Source organism: Branchiostoma lanceolatum, chromosome 4 (assembly GCF_035083965.1).
Source record: "Branchiostoma lanceolatum isolate klBraLanc5 chromosome 4, klBraLanc5.hap2, whole genome shotgun sequence".
NCBI lineage: Eukaryota > Metazoa > Chordata > Leptocardii > Amphioxiformes > Branchiostomatidae > Branchiostoma > Branchiostoma lanceolatum.
This window is the reverse complement of record NC_089725.1, coordinates 11988886-12008700: the sequence shown is the minus strand read 5'-3', so window position 1 is coordinate 12008700 and position 19815 is coordinate 11988886. Positions and strand designations below refer to the sequence as shown.

Genomic DNA, 19815 nt, shown 5'->3' with positions numbered 1-19815 from the left:
GGGCTGTATACCTAATTTAGGTACAGGTACAGAGCTTTAGGTACAGGTTATACTGTACAAAGAACTTCCTCTTGTAAAAGTATCTCACATCAAAAATGGTGCTGGTTTCAACCTCCATGCACTGTTTTTGCCTTTTTCCAGTTTTATATTTATATCTTTTCATGGTAGGAACTGTACACATATCTTTGAGCATCTTTGAGATATTATCAATTAATTAAATCTAACACCCCCACAGAAAGAACTTCACTGGTGCCTTTAAGCTGAAGAGAGTCAGTAAAGATACAAACTCATTGACAGATGAGCGGCGTACAAATTGTCAAGGTGTTGACAGGCAAGAATGGGACTATGTACAGAATGGCAATGCCGTAACATTCACAATTCATTATATTCTAAAACTTATACAAATTCGCAGTGGTTTTATTTTCACATTTTTTGCAGTGACCTCTCCGCTTCAAATTCATGACACTGCAAATATGTGTTTCCAATGAATTACTTCTGTAGTACAGAATTGTTTACACTGCAAACATAAAACAACATGAAAACCTCCTTTCCCTTCTACCACAAAACTAAGTCCCTGCAAAAATTAACGAATCTACAGTAACATTCCAATTGCACAGTAAGTACAAGAGCAGCCCCATTAGATTATTAGGAGGTAGTGAAATAAACGTTCTCCATCTCTCAATACCCACTATTCTGATATAGTACATTCAACAATATTGTCATTTGGGGCCAGTTGCTTACTTTGTGTTGTCACAGAGCAGCAAAACAGAGCAGCAAAGGCACAGACAGGAAACCTATGCACTGTAGCTTATGCCAAGTCGCAGCTTGCTATACAGGAAATACACACACATACACAGGAAAATAACAGAGCCCAGCTTTACATATATACTGTCCATTATCAAGAAATCATGGCAACATCTACACAACAGAGGAAAGGAAACAATCCATCATGATCAAAGTTCCATAGGATCAAGTCGCTGCCATCAGCTCCAGATTGTATGGATAATGAGGGGAGCTGTACAGACACAACTCAAAGATCTCCAAATGTAGCTGGCCTTCTTAAGAACCAACTAATGTCCTGACACTGCTGACAGGCATGACATGTAAGTAGTCTATTCTTACAGATATCATTCCACATTTGATATTCTAGCTCTGTTTGCTCCCCTAGATCTGATGGCTAAATGATGCCTGCAGAATAGACTGGCACCCACGAATAAAGAAACAATGGGCATTTAATCATTTGCCTAAAATATAGGCGAGAGTTCTGATTAGCTGCGAGTCATGTGGATCTCATAACAGCATGGTACAAGGGTTTGAAGAGGTGTTCTTCTGCTTCTGAGAAAAATATGATTCCCCAAATAATGCAGGATGTAAGGACCAAATGTTTCAATGGGGATGGGGGCCAGAATATTCTGATTGAGGGCAATCCTTGGAGCAAACCAGAACTAGAATGCGATGGAGTCCAGACTATAGTTGAGACAACAAGACCTAAGAAAGTTGCTGGCATCAAAGACAACTACATATTTCTGATCCAGCCATGTTTACGTGTCCCCACCAAGCAGAGGGGTCCTCTCATCGCTGTCCCGTGTCCCCTGTATGGAGGCTGTCTGGTGGGTGGGGCTGGCCTCCTCAGGGGGCTGGGGACGCAGACAGGGGATCCAGGGGAAGCTGATGAGCTCGTTATACAGAGCCGTGCCAATCATCAAGAAGAAGAACCCGTCAACTGTGGGACAAGATGTCACAGTGACAATGCAACATGTTTATCGTATGATATGCGTCAGTAAATCACAAGTCAGAGCTAAGTCAGAACTCAACACAGATCTTTCTATTAGTATTACCTTTTTCTTTCTGACTTTGTTGTGAGTAATACCTGTTAACTCCATATTAGAATATCAAGGAGGTTTCAAATTGAGGATATAAATAAATAGTTTGTGGTTAAAAACCGGCTGTTCGACAGATCTTGCTCAGTGTCACTGTAGAAAGGAAGTGGATGCTGTCTGAAACGTCTGACCGTTTCAAAATTTTATCCAGTTGCTTGAGTAACTGCTATTTGGCGTATTCTATTACCTAGATGTCTAGTCTTCATCGAAATACCGATATCGATGTACCCTCAGTAGGGAGTAGCTTAAACAAAAATTACCTTGTAAGATGCCGTATGTGTTGTCCCATGGTTCCCCAAAATCCTAACAGAACAAAATACAATCTTAAGGATCACCAATATCAACAACAAGAATAAAACTTGGTTACCACAACTAAATTGTACAGAACAAAGGCTTTACTCAAAACTTCTAGCAACGATTGTCCCCAAACCTTGCCCTAACCTATCATAGTTTGGGGGATTCATTTTGACTTTCTGTTTGGGTACAAAGACATGTTATCAGGCAGAGACAGATCGCTGGCTCAACAAGAAACATTTTTGTTGGTCACATCTTTGTCTCGGGAGTACCAATCAATCCACTTTCTTCCAACCAGCCTGCAACTCTGGTGAACTCACTCCTAACTTTAACTGCCAACAGAAGCTTTTGTACCTCCTAAAAGTCAGACACAATCTCTTCACATCTGAGGGATAGTCTCAGAAGAGGCAATTAGCGGGGATTTTAGAGTAGGCTCTTGTCCCATAGGAGTGAGCAGGAGTAGCAGACATCCTGTGCTCCACATGTATCATTGTAAGAACAGACCTCTCATGTCGTACAGACTAATGGTCCCACTGCAGTTCAACAACCCCAAGCACTAATGACTCCTATTTAGGCCGGGTGCATGCCAAGCACCAGGTAGAGCTACTATACTTCTAGTGATTATTTGCACAGATTTCTGGTTTGCAGTTTTTGTGGGGACCTTATGTGGCGAACGTATGTTCTCCCATGCAATGTTTCAGTTGGAAATTCAAAGATACAGCGAAATCTTGATTTTCAACATGCCCCGAAATTTGATCGCTGCAAACTGAATTCACAGTAGCAATTCTCGTTGTGAAGGCTAGTAGGGGGCAAACGAGCCAGAGAATAAGCTGTTTTGAAATGATGTTGCTATAAATCTGAAGAGAAAATCAGATGTGTCTTTCTGCAATTTTTACCCTTACATCACAGTTGTGCTTTCATGTTATAGGAATTAATTTAGCGAAACAGAATTTGAAAGTAGAATGGACAACACATTCCTTTGAAAGTCTGATAATCAAAATAAGAACCTTCCAACATTTTCCATGGGAAAGAAGTGAACTAGAAGGGTTAATTTAAAAGAAAAATTGCCCTACACACAGTAATCCAGTTATACTAGTTATTACTACAGTTGAAATAAATGTGACATTTCAGTTGCTGAACTATGACTAAGAGTGCCTAATCTGGCTACGGCCTGCTCCCTATGAACTACTGAAGCATGTTTACCTTATATACATGGCAAGAAATCGGACATAGAAGAACAAGGCACATTTTAGAATCTTACAGAAAATCTTACATCGAATAGAATTGTACCCAAGGGGATTCATGGTTTTGTGTCGGTACTTGGCTAGATTAAGGTTATGCAACCTTTTTTTCTTAACCATCAATTGTAGATTGCTCACTAGGCTCTGCTTTTATATCATCAGCAAGCAGGATCCTGGAAAAAACGAAGGCTTGGCTTTTTTTTTCAAATCATGCATCTTACGGTAACGGGTCCTTGGCTTTTTCCAAATATTACATCTCACAGACACAGGTCATTTACTACTTTGGTAAATTGACAAAAGGTGGTGGCAATCTTTTATTAACTGGGCTCTGCTTCTTACTCATGAGCATGCAGTGTCCTGAAAGAACGAAGGCTTTCTCCAAATCTTACATCTTACATCTTACAGACACGGGTAATTAACCACCACGATAAATGGACAGAAGGTTGTGGCAAATTATTTTAAACACACCGTCTCCTGAAAATAAACCAAGGCTTTCTCCAAATCTTACATCTTACAGACACGGGTCATTAACCACCACGATAAATGGACAGAAGGTTGTGGAAAACTTTTGAATATGCAGTCTCCTGAAAAAAACAAAGGCTGTCTCCAAATCTTACATCTTACACATACAGGTCATTAACCACTATGGTAAATTGACCAAAGGTTGTGACAAACTTATAAGCATGCTGTCTCCTGAAAAAAAAACGAAGGCTCTTTCCAAATCTTACATCTTACAGACATGGGTCATTAACCACCACGATTAAGAGAGCTTCACACCCTTTTGTCAATTGACCGTGGCAGTAAATGACCCGTACACGTGGTGCAGGTCTGGTATAAGATGTAAGATCTGAAAAAAAGCCATAGTTTTTCCGAAAAGCCAGTGTGCAACAATCTCCAAGCAGATATTTGGGAGCAAAGTCGTCACCCCAGCGTCGCAGACAACCATACATCATGGGCTTAGGTTGATTTGTTATCTCAAACACAACAATTTGAACGAAATAAAGTACTGTATCTGGATTTTCCACAGCTTTCGTTTTTATTTTATTTTATGTTGCATGTGCGTGCCAATATTTGCGCAATTCCTCTCTACTGTTATTTGTGTTGTACATCGGCGCCAGGGCCTAAGAAAGATACCAAAGGCAATGGGACACAGAAGAAGACCAATGTATTTATTCTCCAAGCAGAGGTTTCGGTCGAGTGGGGTGGGAGTGTCCGGGATTTCTTACGTTCCTCTTCCTTCACTTTACGTTCCTCTTCCTTCACTTTACGTTCCTCTTCCTTGAAGGAAGAGGAACGTAAGAAATCCCGGACACTCCTACCCCACTCGACGGAAACCTCTGCTTGGAGAATACAATGTATTACCAATCAGCAGCATCTTGGTTAGTATTTGTTTCTTCACACACTGGTGTACAGCAATTTTCAAAGCAGATGTTTCTAAACTCCTCCCCAAGGCCGGCGGAGAAGCTATAGATCATTGAGCTTGGATTGATCTATCATCTCAAGCTCAACATTTTAAAAATCAGTGTTAGTTCAGAGCTGCATTCTAGGGCCGATCCCCTGTGACTCAAAAGTAACCCCCATGTGGTCTTACTCTATTCATGTATTGCATCATTGGCTGTATATGAGTATGACATGTACCATTGGTAACCAAACATTTAAAATTGTAAACCTTTTTAACATGGTGGCTGATAACCCGTGTCTGTAAGATATAACATTTGGGCAAAGCCTTCGATTCTTGCAGGAGCCTGCGAGCTTGTAATATAGAAGCAGAGAGTAGTGCCTAATCAATATTGTCACAAACTTTCGTCAATTCACCCCCCTTCCCCCCATGGTGTAGTGTAAGATGTAAGATTTGGAAAGAACCTTCCTTTTTTCAGGAGACATCGTGCTTATAAGTTTGTCACAACCTTATCTCAATTTACCATGGTGGTTAATGACTCGTGTCTGTAAGATGCAACATGTAAAATTTGGAGAAAGCCCCCGAGTTTTTTCAGGAGACGGGGTGTTAATAAGTTTGTCACAACCGTCTGTCAATTTACGATGGTGGTTAATGACTCGTGTCTGTAAGATATAAGATGTAAGATTTGGAGAAAGCCCCCGATTTTTCTCAGGAGACGGGGTGTTGTCACAACCTTCTGTCAATTTATCATGGTGGTTAATGACCCGTGTCAGTAAGATGTTAGATGTAAGACCTGGAGAAAGCCCCCGATTTTTTATTCAGCAGACGGGGTGTTAATAAGTTTGTCACAACCTTCTGTCAATTTATCATGGTGGTTAATGACCCGTGTCAGTAAGATGTAAGACTTGGAGAAAGCCCCCGATTTGTTTTCAGGAGACGGGGTGTTAATAAGTTTGTCACAACCGTCTGTCAATGTATCTTCAAGTTGGTGGTTAATGACTCGTATCTGTGAGATGTCTTCGTTTGTGTTTCTGATGAATCCCCTTGGGTACAATATCAGTTCTTGTCACCCTGGCTGTATAACTGTGGCTTTACTTGTTGTTGTTACAGACATCACTGAAGTTGGAAAATGTAAGATTCCCTGTAAGATTCCTAAATGAGCTCTGTTTCTTGATGTCCGATATTACGCCACTACTGTTACCTTAGACACAGCATAGTGGATGAAGAGAGACACCAGCCACACCATGATGGTCCTGCAGGCATCGATCAGGGTTCTGTGGACCGCTGTGGCAGGGATGGGGTAGCAAAGAAATCAATTATACATGTATCTACACAATACTCTCCAAGCAGAGGATGTGTTCCGGCAGGTTTTTGACGTGTTTTAGGCGTTTTTGTCGGCCTTTCTACTTTTTTTTTTTTTTTTTCTCTCTATAAACCCAACCTCTGCCGGCAGACGGACTGATCAAAGCCTAATAAAACTAATCGCTGCAACACATTACAAGCGTTTTATAAGTAGGTGCGAAGCGTGCCCGGCCAGGCACGGGATTCCCTCCCCCTGCGCCACAGAACTTCCGGCCTAGTCAAACCATGCAAGGACCTAATCCTTGGTCCAACGGTCGTGGCATTACTTGTCGTGCTATGTTCTTTACGTAATGTTCTTACGCTTCTCGTATCCTTTGGCTAATTGCACTTACTTTCGTATGAAATAACTAAGATCATCTCAGCGTGCAGCGAAAAACATTAGGCCGGGCCGGGGTTTCCATCTTTCCAATCCGCGATGCTCAACTCCGATCCAGACCGATTTTGACCGCCGTACCAGAAGACAAAGTACAGCCCAAAAATATCCATAAATCCTCTTATATTGACTACCCACTGCGGAAATGCAATGTTGTAGTGTGAGGAAATCGTAGAATCTCATAAAAGACTCTAAACCACCCACATGTGTATGCAAAACAATCACGGGGCGCCATGTTGGAAGATCGTTACGATGTCCGTCAGCAAATGATTTGCCTATCGTGACTGAACTCTTTTACCATAAAAGAACCATCAAAGACCGTATCACACAAAAAACTGTACTATCCTCTGGTGCCATTTGGGAATTTTCAAGTCTCTGTTAGTAGAGCTTCATCACCAATTTTGCTGTTGTTGTTGAAAACTTCTCTTCCAATCTGAACACAGCGAGCGGAGGCATGCGTTAACCGCATGTAAACGTAAGGTACATGTTCCCGTTTGTAATTCATTTAATAACGATTCCTGATATAATTGCATAATTGATGCGTTTCAAGTTGATATGCAATACACATCTATTTATATGCCTTGTTCATGCACTAGTGTATTTTCTCAATTTTCTTGTGAGGTATCCAATGGAAATTTACGTTATGATGCTATCAATGTTCATGCCGGCGTGAGATCAGCCTGTCGCATGAATAGGGCAGTCAGCGGGGGACCGGCGCGGCCCCGTGAAAGCCGCTACACTTGCCGGATGTGTGATAATCCGGCGCAATAAAATTGTTACCACTAATGATAATCTAATGGTTCTCGGGGAGGAGCACTGCCACCTTTCTTCAATGGAAGTAAATAGGTTTGCCCCGCCCCGAGGTCAGTGCCGGCAGAGGTTGGGTTTATAGAGACAAAAAAAAATGAAAAAGTAGAAAGGCCGACAAAAACGCCTAAAAACACGTCAAAAACCTGCCGGAACCCATCCTCTGCTTGGAGAGTATCTACACAATACAATAGTCAAAACGAATAGATATTTCATAAAACCTGTGTATAAGGGATGATCAACAACAACAAGGTTAAAGTTAAATTCTTTCCCAGACCTTTTGGTGCATTGGGCAGTGCCCATCACAATTTCTAGAATAGCCCTTGGACCACACAGTTGTGCAAGCACTACCATAGGGGGCTACTGCTTGTAAAACAACATACAAACTTTCTGCAATGACTTCTAAAATTTGAAATTGTACCGAAATGATGTGATATACACAAAATATCCTCACCTGTCAATGACTTGGTGACAGCCAGCCCAAAGTAGTTATAGAAGGCGATGGAGAACAGGTATAACACTGTATGGGAGGAGGGAAAGTTGTTTTAGGCATTTGTATAAAACCTGTATCAGCACTGCAAACTTGGAGAGCAAAGGCATTCCTACTTACATGTGAAATCTGATTACCAAATCGAACAATGTATAATTGATGACATCTACAACAATTAACTGTTAACACATTTGGACCAATGGGGACTTACGACAGAACACCAGTAGGCCGGGTGAGTTGTAGATCTGGTACAGGGCGTCAATACTGTTCTCATACCTGCCACCTGGTTGGTCACCGGGAATGAAGTACAGGACAGGAAGAAAGAGCTGGGGAGAGACAACGGTACATGTTATTCACTTCTATATACAAAGTGTAAAACAGCCCTGGATTCAAAGGGTCAAGACTTGACAAGAACATGTACCCTGGAAAGGTGAGACATAGACTACCCAGCAAAGACCTATCCTATCTTCTCTCTATCTCTCTCTCTATCCAATTTAACGTCAATTCAACAACTCTAATTTGACTCCATATCTATACTACAGAATTCTGCTTCTATATGTTGATCAATATCAATGAAGCATAAAATACATGTTTCTTATGAGCAATGTTTTACAGTACTATTATAACTAGAATTAATTGTTTTGACCGGAAAATGATAATACATGTATTATATTTCAGCACTAAATAGCCCAAATGGTATATGGCAAGTTCTACCTCATGCTTTTTTTGTACCAAATATTGATGTTACTCACAGCTACCATAAAGAAGACCCCGAATGTTCCCTCCATGCCAACAACCTGGGGAAAGAGAAGGACAGATTATTGTTATATTTCGGAGTACTGTAAATGAATATTGTTCTAAAGTTTGGGGCACTTGATTTTGCGGTTGGGAAAATGAGGCATCTTCAGTTAAAACAATACAGTAGTACTACAATAGTAATACAGAGAACATGTAAAGTTTGCTGTCACCACAAAAAGCACAAACATAAAAGCACTGCAAATATTTCAAGATTTACAGTACATGTTCCCTGTTGGTAAGTTGCAAGTTTCCCATTCTTCATAACTATCTCTGCAGTTTGACCTAATCCTGCTAGGTGGCAGTCCAGGGCTAAAAATTCTTTTACTAGTAGTAGGCTTATGAGAACAGGCAAGCACTACTGATACTAAGATACACAGAATCAACCATTCTACCATGTGAACTCAACTTCACATCTCTTCCATGTTGTTTTGGTGGCACAAACTTCTATCAAACCAACTTAAATGAAATTTTCTGATAGTTAAGGGACTCTCACCTGTAAGGGTGGAAACTTCCTCTTCTTAAGGAACAATTCCTCAATGATCATCTGACTGGAACTGACCACCTGTCCAGCCAGGATCAGGACAATACCTGAGGAAAACACACATCATGGTTTACTCCTTCTTCAACACTCTCCACATTAACAACAGAAGCAGAGTAAGATGCTACAGATGTGTCTACAAGGGGTACAACCTACGTCATTCTGCATCAAAGTTCACCCAGTGAGCAGTGGAGCACACATGTTCTCTTTTAGTGTCCTTCCAGGAGGTTGGTGTTTAACCTAACCTGGCCAATCAGGTGGCAGAGTATCTCAGGAGCCAAAAATCCATCTGAAGCCAAAACATTATCGTCATTGAATCAGGTTCAGGTCCGGATTCCTATCCAGAAGTTTAGGTTCAGGTTCGACCTAATAAGTCCAGATCAAACCTAAAAGCATATTTGAATAATGTTATAGCTAGAAATACTTGGTGAATGAAATACTAAATTTCCATAACATTTCCGTATGGAAAAAGGGGCATCCTTACTACAATATCTGGGAAGTGCAGTGTGCTACCTTGGTTTAGAAATAGGTTGCGCCAAGCAAGATGTGGCTATGCTGCACATCTGAGTTGGATTCGGTACAGCATTTAGATACACATCCCCATTTGGAGGATATAAATAGAGCATGTATTTTTCATGACTTACCTAGAATTGACTTCTTCACATCTTTTTTATCATTGTCCTCTTCATTAAAGATGCTGGAGACTCCCACCAACACTAGACCCAGCTGGTGAAAAAATTATCATAATTTCAGTATTACTAACATTTAATGTAATCCTTATTGAAAATCCATGCCTAAAGGCTAAAGGCAAGTGTACAAAACAGCTTAAAAGGTTATGATAATAAAATCAAACTGATAAGATAAATTACAAAATGAATTACCAAGTTTCACTTCTACTTATACAACCTCAGCAGGTAGTGGAGAATGAAATACAGAACAAGACCAAGTATAGAGCCTAAATAACCATAGTAGAAACCCACAGTATGTTGAAGAGATAAACTTGCTATTCCAATACAAAATTGCTGCACACCTTAATATCAACATACCAAGCTAAGCAGGGAAGATTGGAATATACAACTGAACAGGGCATGTGATACAGTGTTGAGATCAGTAATCTGTCAGGTAAAAATAAAGTTAAAGGTCTCATAGCCCTTTTTGAAATTGAAGTGACAGCATGTCATTAATCTTCAGTATCTTGTTCACAGTACTGCAAGGCAGAGCTCATCCCTCTCCTTCCACCGCCTTTTAATTTTGCCTCCCCAAACCACGAGGCCATCATTGCCCCTAGCTTTGAGATTCTGATAGCGTTTCTGACATAACTCACCATGGTGACCACCATGCCAGTCCAGTGAATACCTCTCAATTTTCTCTTCAAGAAGATTTTCTGAAAGCAGAATGATACTGATGATTACAGAAATAGACAGGCATGTCTGTTGAGTACATTATTAGTGGTACAGGCAATACTTCATATCTATACATGGATGGACAAGTTTAGGTACCTATTATAGAATTTTGGCACCAGATTTTCAACATACTAATGTCACCTTTTTACATTTCCATCATTGGTAAACAACCAAAATCAAGTGTTGCAATGTCCCCTAGTTTTGGGGAGCAGTATGTATCATCAAGGACATTATATAGTATATAATGTCCTTGGTATCATGGAAGTAAACGCATTAGCAATACCAATTGCAATCAATGCAGAAAAACCCAACAAAAAAGACATGGTATTCCACATTCAGCTTGTTTTTGTTACCAGGTTTTGTCTGAAGATTTTTACTCACAGAAAGAATGCCAGTAAAGATGATAATAGACCCTCTGAGCATCTGCCACACAGAGGCATTCACCCACAACAGGCCGATCCCTGGGGAAATAGGGGAAAATCATCATTAATCTGAGTTTAATAACCTTGTGTCACAGTACATACATATAGAATAACCTGGACATTCTGTCTTACTGGACAAATTAAAGACCTTGGACACAGAATCAAACTTGTTTGCAAGATGAATAAGAAGGCCATCTACATCAGGGAGGGCCTGCATAGGGGGTCCCGACAACGCTCTACGTTAAATTCGGAGGGCCGGCTACGTAATACGCTAAATTCAGAAAGCCTCGCTACGCTCTACGCTAAATTCAGAAAGCCCCCCCTACGCTCTACGCTAAATTATGGAGTGGTTGGCAACGCTCTACGTAAAATTAAAACGGCCGATTACGCTCTACGTAAAAGGGGCATGCAGGCCCTCATCAGGGCCTTACACCGTGACATGGGGCACCATATACTTTCTGCAAATACTAATATCACCAAGTCATGAGTTCTATCTGCATAAAGTTAGATCACAGAAGCGGCAGATTACTCATTCCTTGACAAAGACTGGCAGTGTTCAATTGAAAATTCCCATTTTCCCTAAACGTGTTAGAAAACTAGGCTTTGGCATTGTACACAAGTTTAACTTCATCATACTTGATAAGTTTTTTGATATTCACAAATGAAAACCTACAACTGAAGCATAACCCATCAATGCATCAGTTAAGTTAAAAAGTTTTATCCCATCCTACCTGCAAGAGTGGTTCCAAACAAGTCACAAATGGTGGGGACAGCAAAGATGAACTGGAACACCCTAGAACAGACAAGATAAAAAAAGTAATTTGGGTTTTAGCCCTGTGATCATTTCTTAATGATTGGGAGGGGCCATAAAAGCCCCGAAAAGAGGAGTTTGTATTACACAGACTAGGCCAAAACCACCTCGACTAAATAATTTCATCAGACAGTGACTGTTTTTTTTCTTCATTTTTTATGACCTACCTTCCTTGTTGTAGAGCTTCTATTGGTTCCTGGTTAAAATCTTGCATAATCTGGAAGACATTTTCAAAAGTGCTTAGTCTACCAGTGCCCACACTTTCTCTTTAAGTTGAACAGCATGAAGCCCTGTAATACATTCCAAAGATGTTAGACTAAAAGGTACACCACAATAGTATGTGTAAGTCCTAGAGCCTGTCTCAAAGTCAAACCATTTTGTTTATCAACTTAACATACATCTGTTGACTAAACGCAGTGTGGCTTTTTAACTTCACAATAAGTACAGTACTCCAATACGTAGTGGTGCGGATCGGTCCGGCCGGACCGGTTCCGGACTTGTAAAACGTTTAGGTTCAAGTCCAAAAAAACCTAAACATCTGGAAACAAGTCCGGACTTGAAAAAAAATTCTCTCACTCATATACTCCTTTTTGTTTTAAACCATCTTAAACCTTCCTTAAATCGTGAAATTTGCACTAGAAAAATATGAAAACATTTTTGTGTTTATAACTGAACTTTTGTGTTAATTACCGACTATATATAATTCCGTATATATAGTTTTCAAATTACATGTAAAATATCTGCCAATATGCAATTTTACATGTAACACGAAAAAAAATATTCCAAAATTATTGTTCAGGTCCGGACCTGAACCTAAACCTCTGGACTCGAGTCCGAACCTAAACCTAAACTCGGGTTTAGATCCACACCACTACCAATACATGTTATTCCTTACACTTATTCTTTTTATTCTTAATCTAAATACCCCCACCCAACACACACACATTGAGTGGAATAGTCCTGAGAAGAGATTCTTAGGTTAGCTGGTAGTATTTGACCTCTGACCTGTTTCCTGAACTGGTCCCTCTCTCGCTTCCTCTGGATGAAGAGACCGATCAGACAGCACATCTCACCTGTTCAGGTGGGAGGGGCAAAGATAAAAAATCCTTCCCACACTGTTTGGTGCAGAGGGCAATGCCAATCTCTGTTTCAATTGCCCTTGGCTCACACAGGTATGTAATCATTATAGAAGGGAACTAAGTCCACTGTTAAAGGCAACCTAAGCAATATTAGGGCGCTGAAAGTCGTATATTCAAAATAATTTTTTTTTCTGATTTCTATCCATAGTAAGTTTCACTATCTCATCGCATATCGACCATCATGGAGCAAAAATGTAATGTCATTGTGTGGTGGGAACTCATTGAAAATCTGAGCACTTGGAGGCCAGCCATCATTTCAAATCTTCCGAACAACCACGATTCTGACCAATAAGTCACGAACGCTTCCGAAGAAATCATCACATAGTCATGGCTCAATGTGCTTGGGCATTGTGACGTCACGGAAGTTACCGAAAATTGTCGACAGAAAACGGTTACGGCTGGATTCTGGGCTGATTTTTGGGGGGACAAAATAAATAAAATGCTCCTTTTGTGGCTTGCTTCTGTGCTATTTTCAAACACCCAAAGTATGAAATAATGATGCAGATGTGCTAATATAGGGAAGTAAATGTAAATTTCACCTCACCAAACAGAATTGTTTTCCTCAGAATATTTCAAGTTTTACCCCCTGAAATCGCTTAGGGCACCTTTAAAGTAAATGGACAGACCAATGAGTGGTTTAACAATAGTGTGGGTTTTGCATCTGATTAGCTGTCATCTCCCTACCTATGAACATGATGACTGTTTGGAACCATGGATGGTCAAAATCATGTTCCACAGCTTCTGTTCCATTTGGTCCTGGAACACCCTTAACCCTGGAGGGAAAACAACAGGTGATCAATGGTCAGCTCACTTCCAGATGGTCAAAGAACACACATTTGCTCATTTCAACTACCAGCAGCCTTGCTTTTACACTGGTCATTTCCTAGTACAGCCATTCAATTATGTTTGTGTGCAAAAATTGAGAGTCAATTAGACTGCTAAGCATCTGTTTATTTATTGAGATTTATCAAATTTGTGGAAGGATTGACATAACAGATGACTATCACCTTTGCAAGACTGACTGTAAGATTTGATCACTCACACCGGGAAGGACTCCTACTCTTTTTGATGTGTGGTGGGTTCTTTAACAAGCTCGAGTTGTAGCTTTCTTCAAACATGCATATGGGACCTCCGGCTTTACGTACCATCCGAGAGGAAGTCCCTAACCGAAGCTATGTACTCATTTTTATCTGAGTGAGGAAATAGACGTTAAGTGCCTTTCCATATGGCACAACACCGAGGTCTGCTAGGGATTTGAACCCAGGATCTTTACATTCCATAACTTATGGCATAAGTCAACAAACAGCCCTACCACAAGACCACCTGGCCTTGCTACCAAATTGAAACAGGTCCAAAGACCCACCTGCCTTGCCTTGGTTAAATCGCCAATTATCTTCCACTGATCATCTAGCTCAACCAGATAGAGAACCGGAGCGTCTTAAAAGCTACGGCCGCGTGGCGCGTTGGATACACCCGATCCCTCGATCTCGGAAGTTAAGCAAGGCGCGGTCCGGACAGTGCTTGGATGGGGGACCAACCAAGGACGTCCGGATTGCTGTAGCCTCACGAAAGCTTTCCACGAAATCGTCTTCCGGGAGGGACGTAAAACGGGGGTCCCGTGCTCGAGGAGGTGCCTCGAACACGTTAAACAGCCTCATTACCCTACACATTGGGTACCTGCCTGTGGCACTGGCTGCAAATACACCTGATATTATTATTTCAAACTTCACAGCACAAAACTTCACATGCTAAAAGTTGGCAGGTCGCCATGCCCCCCTCCCCAATCATGTGACTTCGCTACGTCCGGGTCTGTGATCTGAAAAAGCCCAAAGAAAGGGGGAAATAAAAGTTTGTAATACTAAGTGTTCTGTGCTCACTTTGAGTCGTTCTGGGCCTTCTTACTGAGGGTGTTGATGCTACCGGTCACCAACATGCCCAGCACAAGGAGCCACTGAACACATGACAGCGCCATGATACTAGTCCTGGAGGGTCATACCACTACCTGATAGGAGACAAATCAAGCATTTTATCAAGGTATTGGGTGTAAGATGGGACGATTTAGTGCTTAAAGTTATAATGAAAGAATTTTTCGACATATTTTAGGACAAAATATGCTTATGAAGATATGATAAATGATTCATCTTACTTGTTTGAAAGTTTGAAAAAGTCGCTGCCCTCCTGCATAGTAGAACAATCCTTGAAACGGCATCGCCCCCTGGCTGAGATACTAACATAAACCACTAGAGGACGCTTCTGTACCGTCGAGATGTGGTCAGGTGTATTTAAAATAGGAAAGAAAGAACAGAGGCGTTTACAAAGGCAATGGCTCACGGAGGTTGCTGTGTCTGTTGGATTTCTGGGCAAACTATCTCGGTCTAACGTTATGGTTTGCCTACTAACGTTATGTTTTAACATAAAGCATTTGCAGCTTTACTCTTATAAAAGAACGCAAATCGCTCTTTTCATCTGATTGTTGCTCGGTAGAAGGTACAATAGAAGATTTGATTTTCGTGGTGAATGGTGTAAAACATCTCGCGGTTTCTAAAGTGCAATTTGCTGAAAAAGATATCAAAATGGCTTTATGTACCCCACTGCAGCTGCGAGCCTTCCATGATTTCTCCATTCCCAAAACTGTACCGAAATTTGACGGCTGTTTCTATTATCCCATTTGGCGATACTACAGGTCAGACTCTTTTGGAATACCAACACTGTAAATCAAAAGTGACTTTGGACTTTAGTTGGGAGACTACATTAATATATCAAAATGGATTCTTTATATAGTATACAAATTATACATATTCATACATTCAACCATATCATGAACAGGGAAAACATTATATAATGTCCTTGGTTATATAATGTCCTTGGTTACGCCAAGAGACAATCTCTATTTTCACCATAACGACAACTTTAGTTCATCCATAAGCCAACAGATCAGATCAGATGTTACTAGAGCTAAATACTAGACTTGATTTTTGGATCCCCAAGATGATACGACAGGCGCTTAGTCTTCTTCAATTTTGTTTTAGAAGTTCTCTATTTGACACCCAGATCTAGAAGCTCTAATCAAAATAATTGTATAGCAACCCTCTGAAATGGCTTTTCCTGCGTTTTTGAAAGGATTTCAGAGTAAGACACGGGGCCGGGGATTGTCGATAACAGCGCTGTCAAGAGAAGATGCATCGATTATTCTTTTCATGATTGACTTAACTTTTCGAATACCTCCGTGTGGGGGGGGGGGGTCTTTCGACAATGGATCTACCTACTCTCCAAGCAGATGTTCGGCACCAGCTTGCTTTTTTGCTTTTTTATACTCTCCAGGCAGAAGTTCAGCTCTGGCTGGATTTTTCATCCGTTTTTGACCCGTTTCCTTATGTCGTTTGGGCAGCTGACAGTAAGAAAACGGGACAAAATAGAAAGCCCGATAAAAACGCCCCAAAAGACGGCAAAAGTGAGCCGGAGCCGAACCTCTGCTCGGAGAGTAGGATCTACCTATGCGCTATTGTTTTGTTTGTTTGTTTTATGTACTTTTCAGCGCTGTTTAGTTCTTTTTGTTTGATATTGTAAGTACTTGCCAATCTGCCCTGGATGTGTGTTTTTTTATGTGTGTTTAGTCTAAATACATTCAGTATTCTCAGTGCTAGCTTTTTGTCCAGTTTCAACTTGCAACCATTCTGAACCTACGCCTGGAACTCATTGGATTCAATTTGTAATGCTTTCTATGACGCGGGTTCAGCTCGCGTTTATTTTGTCCAAAAATAGTCTTATTAGTATGAATTTCAAAAGGTAATATCATGTTTAGTTTTGTTATCAATCGGATTTGTTTACTCTTGTGCAAATTAAACGCTGAATGTTATTTTTTTCTGTTTTTTTTCTGGACAGTGACTGTCAGTGAGTCATTTTGATATATAACTTTGTTTATCTTGTTAATAGCGTGTCCATACCCTTAATGTAAATGTAACTTGAAGGATGAGAAACAAAAGACCATCGTAGAAATGTTAGATGTTTTATTGACATAGCTCTCTAAACAATCTGGCACCTGTGATATCAGTGCCATTTAGTCAATGCTATTGTAAATATTTTTGCTCATTTGTCGTCTTAAAATTTAGGAAAATAAACACAGTCCCTGCATAGAAAACTCTGCTGAATTACATATATACAAAACGTTTACAATAATATTTACAGGCAGTCGACTGGAAGTACTTTATGCTCTGAATACCTCACACGAACAATCGTGGATTCAAAATACTTTGTGAAAAAAATGGGGAGCTACGTCGTGACAAGAAAAATGACGATTTTGAGCAAGGTTCGGTTACACTCGTGTCTTACATCACTTTTCCAGACCACCGCGGATGTTAATGGCGTAATTGGTCATCACCCACCCAGACACATCCATTTCAACCCATTGTGCTGTTTGTCACCCCATCAGATTTTCACAAATAAGGAATACACATCCTTCGGCTGGACATTCTGTACAATACACAGCTCTGGAAAAACTCTTCTCAAACTTAAATACAAGTTTTTACATCGTGAAACAAAGTTCTTCACCTACAACCACAGCCGTCTACGACCATGTCTTCGTACTGTCTCAAGACGACGTCTCCGTTGTTGTCGAAGTACAACATGGAGATGGAAGACCACTTCGTGGGCGCACAGCAGGCCGGCGGTACTGCGTCGGGGGTAAGAGAGTTCACCAGAGTCTGAATGACGGCGTGGTTCGTACCGTTCAAGTGTTCGTTGAGCGGGAAGGGGCACTCTCCGCTGCAGTGGTACGCCATGTAGCCCTGCGGTGCGATGATCCAGTCGTCCCAGCCGACGTCCTTGAACCTGATGTACAGCTTCCTCCGCTTGCAGATGTTGCCGGGACCCTTGGAGGAGTCTACCGTCCGGGCGGAGCGCTTGTCTCGGCTCTTGCACTGCTGCATGTCCGTGGAGATGACGAAGAGTTGCGCGTCTGAGAGGCTGAAGTGCGGACAAGACTCTAGCCTCGTACCGTCCTCCGCTTTCACTGCCTCCACGGACACCAGCAGGCCGTGGTTGTCCTCTGCCCGTCTCTGCCAGTGCTGGACGGCACTGGCGATGTTGAAGACCTTGATGTCGTCTCTGTCGAACGGTGTGATGACGTGAGACTGTAGCAGCTCTAGGGTGTCCGCGCTGGCGACTTTGCTGGGCTGGAGGACACGGTAGACGCTGACGGTGTACGCCTTGGCCGCAGACCAAACCCGCGGGTCGTCGGAGATGGGCACCCTGAGCTCGGCGGAACGGACAAACTCCTCCACGGCGACGGCAGAAACGGAGAACGTCACGCCTCGGCTGGAGCAGGCCGTCGGGGAAGGGTCGACGATGTCGTGATCTAAAATAGAAATAATGAGAATAATTTAGTAAAGGTGCAAAAAAACTCAAGTATGTGACAGAAATAAAGACAGTGGTTTTTCGCATCAACATATCATGGGCTGCGCTCGCCAGGGAATATAGAAAAAAGTCATACAAACTTATCTGGACCATAATTCAGTCATGCTAGAGCTGTTAGAGAAAATAGAGCTAGAAAACTCCCACAACATAGCTCAACACGACACTAAGGCAGTATTTAAAATTCATATGTAATGGAAAAATAAATAATAGACCTTACACGGTCTGGGTATAACACTCAATAATCATCAGAATATTACGTACTTTTCTGCTGTTACGTTTGCTATTTGCATACGATGCCAAGCAATTATTAAAAGTACACATAAAATGACTGTACACCAATAAAATGATCTAAAATATCAAAATGGTACCTACATTTGCCCTTGAAATTCCTGACGATGTTTCCCGGCACGGTGACGTCTGGGAACTGGCAGCCGGCCGGCTCTCCCGACGTCTGCGCCGCCCGGAGCTTCTCCTGCCGCCCGTACAGCTCCAGCATGTGCCTGGGCACGGTCGCTCCTCTCTTGGGCCGCGGTCTGTGCGTCATCCCCAAGGCGCGCAGCATCGCCGACTCCAGCCGGGCTATCCTCGGGTCGACGTCCGCTGCGCCGCTCACCACAGTCGTCACGACGGTGACGAAAACGAGAACTTCAACTCTCATGGTGTAGGAGTAGTGGACAAGACTGAGGGGATCGCAAGAGTGGAGGTGTGTTCACTTCGCTATCGCTCGACAAACTGATGGCCCGTTTTGCCAGGCATCAAGATTTAATCTAAGTCCCGACTACGATATTTATGAGCACCCCTTTGAGCCTCCCTCCGGCCGATAGCCCAATTTGCACCACTCCTCGGGACAGGAATAATCAGACGTCGGCCGTGTTTATCATATGGACGTGCGCATTCATATGCATATGATGTTGGTGGTAATCAACTACCAGAGGAGAAAAAACAATGACCGCCCATTGATCGGTGGGACCGGCCGGACGGGAACAAAGGGCTGGCTTCTCGCAATACACACCCGTCAACCCAGACAACAGGTGAGACCAGCCATCGTGATCAAAGACCGAGACGTTCCTAAAAGTAAAAGCAGTGGCCGCAATATGACAAGAATGAAGAAAGGTATTGAATGGGTCTGGGAAGTCCGTCAGAACCCTAATGTTATAACAGACAACATCGAAGTGTGAAGTAATGTCCGCTAAGGAAAATCTACGAAAATACTACCACCGAGACGTATGTTTGTTTTATGTCAATGAATCTTGTCCAAGAATAACGGAACGGAAAAATAAAACCTTTCCAACAAAAATAAGGAAATTCACGTTTCTTTTTGGTTTGTAGGGCGTGGTGCCCATGCCGCGGGTCCTGGCGTCTTCTTGGATCAGATTGTATTTAACTATATATTATCAGTCCCAAGCGGCAAATACGAGAATCCTACATAATCCTGGGGATCAGTTT

General features: G+C 41.8%; 2 protein-coding genes across 3 annotated transcripts; both read right to left on the bottom strand.

Annotated features, from left to right (window-relative positions):
* Positions 1-298: 298 nt before the first annotated feature.
* LOC136432616 (solute carrier family 35 member F6-like) lies at positions 299-14949 on the bottom strand. Of its 2 annotated transcripts, none has more exons than XM_066424026.1 (15): positions 14835-14949; positions 13642-13730; positions 12824-12891; positions 11986-12035; positions 11739-11800; positions 10967-11046; positions 10507-10566; positions 9827-9908; positions 9138-9232; positions 8599-8643; positions 8058-8172; positions 7811-7876; positions 6016-6098; positions 2141-2183; positions 299-1723 (listed from the first exon to the last, which is right to left on the bottom strand). In XM_066424026.1, the coding sequence occupies exons 1-15, from the start codon at positions 14927-14929 to the stop codon at positions 1542-1544; spliced, it is 1215 nt and encodes a 404-aa protein (XP_066280123.1). In that variant the 5' UTR covers positions 14930-14949; the 3' UTR covers positions 299-1541. The 2 variants fall into 2 exon arrangements, with proteins under 2 accessions (XP_066280123.1, XP_066280124.1); XM_066424027.1 differs by lacking the exon at positions 14835-14949 and adding an exon at positions 14321-14386.
* Positions 14950-16947: 1998 nt separating this feature from the next.
* LOC136432615 (univin-like) lies at positions 16948-19136 on the bottom strand. Its single transcript, XM_066424025.1, has 2 exons — positions 18742-19136; positions 16948-18310 (listed from the first exon to the last, which is right to left on the bottom strand). Exons 1-2 carry the CDS (start codon positions 19025-19027, stop codon positions 17502-17504), a joined length of 1095 nt encoding a protein of 364 aa, XP_066280122.1. The 5' UTR covers positions 19028-19136; the 3' UTR covers positions 16948-17501.
* Positions 19137-19815: the final 679 nt, after the last annotated feature.